The following is an 8,302-nucleotide window of genomic DNA, read 5'->3' as shown; positions in this document are numbered from 1 at the left end:
TTTTTTTAAAGTTGACAAATGATTTGGGAATGATTTCACATAGCAGAATTGAACAGATTGCAAAATCCAGGAAAGGGACACAGCAGACAGCTCTGAGTAAACTGGTGGATTTTGAGATACCAGAATTTCTTCTGGCTTAGGCAAAAGCTGGCATGTACCAAGGATGGTGGACAGAGAGGCTCTGAGCTATTCTCTAGTGCTCAGGTTTCTTCTGCCTTCAAGGAAAAACCAGTCCTGAGACTTAAGGGAAGAAAAGAAGGATGTTGAGTAAGCCCTGTGACTAGAGGAGCCCTGCATTAGATATTCTCAGGAGGGCAGCAATACTGGTTTTCTTCCAGAGTGGGAGATGGAAGTAGATGTCAGGTGTGCAGCATGATGGGGGCTGCCCGAAGGAATAAATGTGGACAAGCTGCCCTTTGTTATGGCATCCTACAGTATGGGAGGAAAACACATTTCAGCAGGCTCAGTGACCAACAGGAAGCAACTTTCTGGGTACCTTCTTCTCTGGAGCCTTGGCCAATGTGCCAAAAATATCACAGAGGTCAATCTGATCCCCTGTTGGCTCAGTAGGTTGAGCAGGGTGACCCTGTAGGTCTCTCCAGCCCCTGATTTCTGTGTTTCCAGGTGAGCAGCAGAAGCAGAGTGTCACTTTTAGGATCATGCCTTTGTGCCCTGCACTGGCATGGAAAGAACAAGCTTCCTGTGTACTGCTCCCTGGCACAGGTGACTCACCTGGCAGGATTGTCTTCCATAGCCTGATTCCCAGACCACAATGGCCTGTCAAGCGCTGTCCCATGGAGTGGTTTGACCAAAAGGAAACAGCCCATAAAACCCATAACTCCCCAGCTTTCATAATGGGATGGAAATTGATGAATTTGGCGAAGTGTGGTCTGTCCAAGTGTGCTTGTGACGGAGCTGGTGGGTAACAACTTTGCAATGTGCTCACCGAGACCTGCAAACTTTGTGCCCTGATTCACTCCTCTCTTCTGGGGCACCTTCCTGCTTCAGCCCAGCGTACAGGAGGCACAAAGCTCTGGTTCTGGTTGTCTGCCTTCCTTGGGACAGGGGCAAGAGCCACATCACCTACTGTAGCTCCTGGCTGTCTGCACAGCCCAGCTGCTTTAGAGAGGCTCTGTCAAAATTTCTGGAGGAAAGCCGCCTAGAGGTGCTCTGCCAGCACAAAGCTGCCAGTGTGGCATTGCTGCAGCACACTCACAGGCTTTGTGTCTCAACACCGTGCCATGGCGACATTGCTCTCAGACTTTGCTGTCAGAGGTTTTGTTTTCTCATGAGTGGCTGACCTTTGCACTGTGGTGTTTCTCAGTGAGCAGCTGCCCCAGAGCCCTGCAGGGCAAGCAGCGGGTGATGCGCAGTGAGCTCGGAGGATGGGCATGGCGGGTCATCGCGGGACAACGCGGCTTCTTCCCGTTGTCCTCCTTTTCCTTCAGATGAGGCAGACAGGTAGAGTGTTTGCTTCAGCTTGGCTTTGTGCTGCTTTGCCTAAACCATGCAGGTAGTTGCCAGTAGTTTTGCTTTGCGGGGCAGGGCACATGAGTGAACACCCGGTAGCTCTGCTGTCTCACCCACCTTGCTCCACTTTGCCAGCTGCAGTGCAATGATATCCAGGACTGAGGCACATGGGGAATTCCATTTTGGAGTGACAATTGTGTCAGTGTAAATTATGGCGTCAGTATGTAGTGTTTTCAAATGCTCAGCACAATTAATGGGCTATTTCTCATATTCTCAGGAGACATGATAATTAAATAACCCTTACTATTCATTTGTAAGCTGCTGAGGGACAAAATGAAGCCCACAATATATAACTGTACAGAGGATAACAAGAACCCTACCCCATATGTCACTGTGATTTTCCAATTCTTCACAAAAACATCATAACAGTACTTAATAAAATAAATTGACTCACCTATTGTGACCCTGCTCCAAACAGGGGCAGAAGAGGTGGTAAAATTTAGAAATTTGAAATTTGTCTTGTCTAAAGCAATGAATTCTTGAGTAAGTGTCACTTTTCTGGATATCCTGCTTCTTGTATGAAACAGTGCATCCCAGAGAACATATGTGAGGGGGGAATGCATTTTTTGCAGCAGAGCATTAAGTGGGAAAGACCATGTCGGTGAGCACCAGAAAAGGAATGAGATGGGTGGGAGAATGAGCTCCTACATGAAATGTGTCTCAAAATGCCTCTCTGTCCTCCACGTAACTGAGTTTACGAGGCATGTGTGGCTGCGGCCCTGGAGTCAGGTCAGCCAGTTGTGTCCAGGAAAGGAAGAAAGGCTGCAGAACTCGAGATGCCAACATAGATGTGGGCAGCCTGAAGTAAGAGGTAATAACTACAAACTCAAGCTCATATCTTGATGGATACAGTGAGAAAATTTTGGCGCTCTAAGCAGCACAGAACAGAATTTTGGCCTGCTCATGTGAATTTAACAGTGTTTCGTAAACTTTGGGGATTTTATTAACTTCTGTTTATCATGCCGGTATCTGTGTCTTTAAATTAACAGCTCAGCAGGCAAAAGACATGCAGAAGGCTTGAGATGACCTTTAAGGAAATAAAAGTTGATGGATTTTAGCCAGTAATTGCAATATAGAAATGTCCTATCTGGTTTTACAGGATTCACTGTAAGTTATGTAGACTCTGACCACTATGTATTACTTCATCTTCCCGTAAAAAAAGGCTTCTGTGCACATCATAATACAGTGACCACCAAAAAGAGATTGCAAAACTGAGGATATGTAGATGAATCATTGCAGGTTTGGAAAGATTACATTTATACTGTTTGTTCCATCTGGAATGTGGCAACTCACAGGACCTATGTTTTGAAAGGAAGGATGGAAGATGGCTTAAGAAAACTAAGAGCCCTTCTGAGTTATCTGAAAATGCTTGCACACTTACAATAATTTGGGTTTTGGCTTCTTTTTGTAGATGGGAACCAGTGCAGTTCAAATCCTTGTCACTATGGTGGCCACTGTAAAGATGGAATTGGTTCCTACACTTGCACGTGCTTGGATGGTTATCAAGGCAGGAACTGTGAATTTGGTAAGTTTCTGCTTTAGAGAACCGTGGCGGCGAACTTGTAAGGAAGGATGTTTTGCATGGAAATCCTTCCTGGGGCTCACTTCTGTGGCATAGAGCTGCCCCTGTGACCTTGCCAAGGGAGGGGGTATCATTAGCCCAGAAGTAGGAGCAGGAGTGTGAAACTCCAGGAGGTTCAGTCAGAGGATCAAGGGGAGTGATGAGGAGTTGGAGTTTTTAGGGCAGGAGGGAGGAATTGTGTGAGGATTTACACAATTACGTTCTCTATTAGTGTTTTGTTCATTGCTCCCCTGACAATTTGTCTCTGCTTTTTGAGCTCACCATGCCATGGCCACTGGGCCCACTCAGACTTGGCAAGTACGTTTGTTGTGCTGGATGTGGCTGCTTTGTAAGGCACAAGCTGATGTTCAGCACTGACATTAGTTATTCCTGCAGGGTGCTTCAGGTGCTTGGCAGGTGGGGATACAGTTCCTGTTTAAGGAGTGTTTTCTGTTTCAGAGAATTCCAGATCTTCTGTGAAGTCAGTGTTTATGTACAGTTTTTCTGCCCCCCTCTCTTCTGTAGTCATACCAAAGTTCTGCAGGATAAACAACGGGGACTGTGAGCAGTTCTGCAGCGTCCGCAGAGATGGGCGGAAGGATGTGTTGTGTTCCTGTGCAGATGGGTACCTTCTGGCAGAGGATGGCAGACACTGTGTTGCAACAGGTACCAAGCCATGTGATAAAGCAATAGCAGTGGTGGTGAGGCTTATTTCGCAGTTAAGGTTTACAGTTACAGTCTTTGAGTTTGCAGTTGAGGAATGTCTTTTGAACCACCAGTATCCTACATGGCATAGACCCAACAGTGAGGCCAGGAGTTTTGTATTTCCAAAGCTTTCCATTTGTGAGGTGCTGTGGTAGAGTGGAACAAAATCTAGGTGATTTTGAACCCTTAGCAAAGTGCCGCCTTGTGAGGCATGTCAGAGTAAATTCTGCTGTTAACAAGATAATAAACAATCATTGGATCACAGAATATCCTGTTTTGAAAGGAATCCTCAATGATCGTCTATATCCAACTCCTGGTGTGTTACTAGACTACGCCAATAATAACCCCATGTGCCTGAAATTGTTGTCCAAACATTTCTTGATCTCTGTCGGGCATGGGGCCTTGACCACTTCCCTGGGGAACCTGTTCAAATGCCCAATCACCCTCTGGGTGAAGAATCCTTTTCTACTATCCAACCCAAACCTCTCCTGACACAGCTTCCTGCCATTCTCTCGGGTTTCTTCATGGAAAGGGCTGCCCAGCACTGGAGTGGATTGCCCAGGGTAGTGGTGGGGTCACCATGCCTGGAGGTTTTCAAGAATCAAATGAATGTGGCACTTAGAGCTATAGTCTGATTAACAAGGCGCTGATCTGTCAAAGGTTGTGTTCGGTGGTCCTGGAGGTCTTTTCCAATCTAAAGGATCTGTGATTCTGTGTCTTGGTCACCACAGAGAAGAGATCAGTGCCTGCCCCTCCTCTTCCCCTCAGGAGAAAGTGGCAGACCACAATGAGGTCTCCCCTCAGTCTCCTCCAGGCTGAACAGACCAAGTGACCTCAGCCGCTCCTCATATGGCTTCCCCTCAAGGCCCTTCACCATCTTTGTTGCCCTCTTTTGGATGCTCTCTGAGAGCTTTATATCTTTCTTATATTTAGTTGCCAAAAACTGTACATGGGACTCAAGGTGAGGCCATGCTGAGAAAAGTGATCACAGCAGGATCTTTGCTTAAACACTTACAGGCCATATGAAAGAGCAGCTTGCAAAAATTTATGCTTAAATTGCAGTGAACCTTATCAACTTGTAATTGAAGAAACTGGATAATTATGATTAGCACTATGCACATATGTACAATTTTATTGTATTTCAAAATGCCACAGGGGAGGGGTAAGTCAACAATTTAGATATCATGTCAGGTTTTATACACTTTATAGGTAATAACAAATTGCTGTCATTGGCAATATTATTCCTAAAATAAATAATTTCACTCAGTTCCCAAATTAAGTACATTTTATTAAGAGGAACTACATGAATATGTCAATGTAAGTAATGGAAGATGATGCATTAAATTTGTTAAAAACAAATTGAAAATGGTGTATTAAAATTTAAACACTTTCAAAACATGATTGTGAGATGGAAGCTGAAAGAGACCCTTCATGATGAGGAAAGAGCACTCATTTTTCAAACCATATGGTCTTTCTTCCTTGGTTTCATGTGCCAAGTCTTTTCCATTGTCGGAGAATGAGGAAGCAGCACTATATATTGTGAGATGGTATTTCCAAGGAGTTTCTCCTTGTGTTGGTGTTTCCCTCCATCTTTAATTTTAGCATTCTTCTCTTTACAGTAAAATACCCTTGTGGCAAAATTGCTGTGGTAAGGAAAAAAAGGTCTGTTCTTTCACCCACTGACCATAGCAGTGGAATGAGTGATCAAGAAGACCCTGCTGCAAACGAAACGAGCACAGAGGAGGACTTTGCAATTACCACAGAAAGCCCAACGCCTCCACCTGACAACAGAACCAGCAGCAAGACTCCGTATGTCGATACCAGGATAGTTGGTGGGGATGAGTGTCTTCCTGGCCAGTGCCCATGGCAGGTGAGTGGAGGGGGCTTTGCCCTGCATGTGGGCAGAGGGTGTCTCTGAGGGAAGGGGAGCAGTGGCTCCTTCCAGCTTGGAGCCTTCTGAACATGACCCTTGTCACGTGCCAGCGGGAGCGAGATGTAGCTGAGCTGTGTGACCCTGGCATTGGATGTGCTGTTCTGCAAACTGCAGCTTCAAGGGGTCAGAACAAAAGGCTGTGTGCCGTTTTAGATGGAACCGCCTACCCTATTGTCAGAGAGGACTTCAGGATCACTCCCAGGCCACTTTTGCAGGACACATTTTGGTTCTGTCTGAGACCATCCACTCAGGCAGCACACCGGAGGGCAGGGGGATAAAGCAGATACAAGCCAGTGTTTAGGTTCAGAAATACACCCTCATGTCTCAGTTTTATTCTTGAGTTTGGGCCAGCCAAAATGAATTCCTGTATGTGGACATTGTTTGGGGGGTAAGTCCAAGGGATGCGGTGATCTGGAATCTGCACTCTGCCTGTTCATTCAGTCAATGCCTGAGGGATGTTACTCAGCACTGGGAGTGGGGTAATGTGGAAGCCAAATGTTAACTTCACATATAGACAATCAGGACTCTGTAGCAGTAGAAGTCAATCTGCAGCCTCTGCATGCAGGAATGCCGTGCTAGGAGAGACGTGGAGGGACACATGCCTGTTGCAGTAAGAAGCATCTCTGTAGTGTGCAGGGAAATTAGTTACCCCAATATCGATCATCGACTTTAAACTGCACTTCTTCCTTGTGCACTTGAATTTTTTGCTTCACAGGCTGTTCTCTTAAATGAGGAAGGAGAAGAGTTTTGTGGTGGAACTATTCTGAATGAAAATTTTGTACTTACTGCAGCTCATTGCATAAACCAATCCAAAGAAATCAAAGTTGTTGTTGGTGAGTGATTATTTGTTTTACTCCTCTGAGCTGAGAGTATCTCTAGTGCCTAACCTTCTGTGCCTTAAATCTCCCATGAGGTGTACTCATGATGCATTAAGGTTTGTTACCTTTTTGCTGCTTTTTATAATTTCTCATTATTCTGACATCCTTCTTTGTGGCAACAGCTGCCTCTCTTTCTTCTCTACCAACTAGCTGGAAGTGGTTGCAGTCCAATATCCTAGAAGTATTGGTTATCAACGTGTTCAGCAGAGCAGTGCTTCTGCAGAAAGCTCATGATTCCTGACACTTCAGAAGCATCCAGATTTGTTCTTGCAGGAACCCTCAGGAAAGCTATGACTCATTGCAATAGGGCACCAAAAACAAGCTCAGATTTATCATTGCTTCCCTTTTGAGCCCGGACAACAGGATCAACACGGCCTCATCTTGGTTCTGTTGTAGTCCACACCTTGTTCTCTTCTCTAAGCCAGGCTCAAGCTGCTGTAAGTGCTTCCACACAAAATTGCATTAGTTTAGCTGAATCAGCTTATGCCTTTGTATAAACTGGTATAAAAATCTCCACACACCCAATCTCAGGACCAAAGCCAATCCAGGTGCTGCTAAGAAATATTGCCATCCCTGTTTTCAATTTCCTTGTGTGGTCTAAGGTCCTGGACAAAGTACTCAGACTCAATATACTACTCTCTTCCTCTGTCAAGGTTGTTCTGAAATTCTTATGCTTTCCCTACATTAATGACCCTTTTAATGCTCTTGTACAGGTGAAGTGGACAGAGAGAAGAAAGAGCAGTCTGAATCAATGCACACTGTGGACAAAATATTTGTTCATTCCAAATTTGATGCTGAGACATATGATAATGACATTGCTTTATTAAAGCTGAAGGAACCTATCAGGTTTTCAGAGTATGTCATCGCAGCATGTCTCCCCAAAGCGGACTTTGCTAATGAAGTTCTGATGAACCAGAAATCTGGGAGGGTTAGTGGCTTTGGGCGGGAATTTGAAGGTGGGCGAACATCGAAAAAACTAAAGGTGCTCGAGGTCCCCTATGTTAATAGGAACACTTGCAAACAATCCACTAACTTAGCCATTACTGAGAACATGTTCTGTGCTGGTTATGACACAGAGGAAAAAGATGCTTGCCAAGGAGACAGTGGTGGCCCCCATGTGACCAGATATAAGGATACTTATTTTGTTACTGGAATAGTTAGCTGGGGCGAAGGATGTGCAAGGAAAGGCAAATATGGTGTCTATACCAAACTGTCCCGGTTCTTGCGCTGGGTAACAACAATCATGAATTTGTAGTGGTGTGCTGTGTCCCTTGATCCTCCTTGTTAGCTGCCAAGGTGCAGGATTGGAAATGGAAACTTTCTTTTCCTGCATATCTGCTAAGCTGGTTTTGAGATCTGATTCCTTAAAGTTACAATTGCTTCCATTCATATTATTCCTGGCTTTAAAGCACCCCTCTGTGGACTGTGAAGGTCTTTGGAATTGGTTGAATGAGGGAATTTCCCCAAGCAAAAAGGCTGCTGAGTGGGGGCTTTGGCTTCTTTTATTGATCAATGGCCATTTTGGTTCCTATGTGTTGTCACAAGCGCTCCAAGCAGAGGCTCCTAAACATGTTCTGAGCAGTCACTAGTCATGATGAAAGCAGGAAGGATGGGAGTCACTTAATCCTCATATTGCAGCCATCTGGCTCAGCAGGGAGTTTGTCCATACTGGAGTTGTTTTGGCAAAATTGCTGT

The 8,302-nt window shown here is 45.1% G+C and overlaps 1 protein-coding gene across 1 annotated transcript; it reads left to right on the top strand.

Annotated features, from left to right (window-relative positions):
- Nucleotides 1–1,053: 1,053 nt before the first annotated feature.
- Nucleotides 1,054–8,266, top strand: LOC121344169 (coagulation factor X-like). Its single transcript, XM_041419886.1, has 6 exons — nucleotides 1,054–1,461; nucleotides 2,942–3,055; nucleotides 3,617–3,757; nucleotides 5,416–5,666; nucleotides 6,445–6,562; nucleotides 7,321–8,266. Exons 1-6 carry the CDS (start codon nucleotides 1,386–1,388, stop codon nucleotides 7,860–7,862), a joined length of 1,242 nt encoding a protein of 413 aa, XP_041275820.1. The 5' UTR covers nucleotides 1,054–1,385; the 3' UTR covers nucleotides 7,863–8,266.
- The last annotated feature ends 36 nt before the right edge of the window (nucleotides 8,267–8,302 follow it).

The sequence above is a fragment of the Onychostruthus taczanowskii genome, unplaced genomic scaffold, assembly GCF_017590055.1.
Source record: "Onychostruthus taczanowskii isolate IOZ18803 unplaced genomic scaffold, ASM1759005v1 scaffold619, whole genome shotgun sequence".
NCBI classification, from domain to species: domain Eukaryota; kingdom Metazoa; phylum Chordata; class Aves; order Passeriformes; family Passeridae; genus Onychostruthus; species Onychostruthus taczanowskii.
The sequence above is the reverse complement of the archived record's forward strand: the minus strand, read 5'-3'. Positions and strand labels throughout refer to the sequence as shown.

Coding starts and splice junctions, on each gene's coding strand:
- LOC121344169 (XM_041419886.1), top strand. CDS start 1,386: ATGGGCATGGCGGGTCATCGCGGGACAACGCGGCTTCTTCCCGTTGTC. Junction 3,056..3,616: donor AGGCAGGAACTGTGAATTTG/GTAAGTTTCTGC, acceptor TCTCTTCTGTAG/TCATACCAAAGTTCTGCAGG. Junction 6,563..7,320: donor AGAAATCAAAGTTGTTGTTG/GTGAGTGATTAT, acceptor GCTCTTGTACAG/GTGAAGTGGACAGAGAGAAG.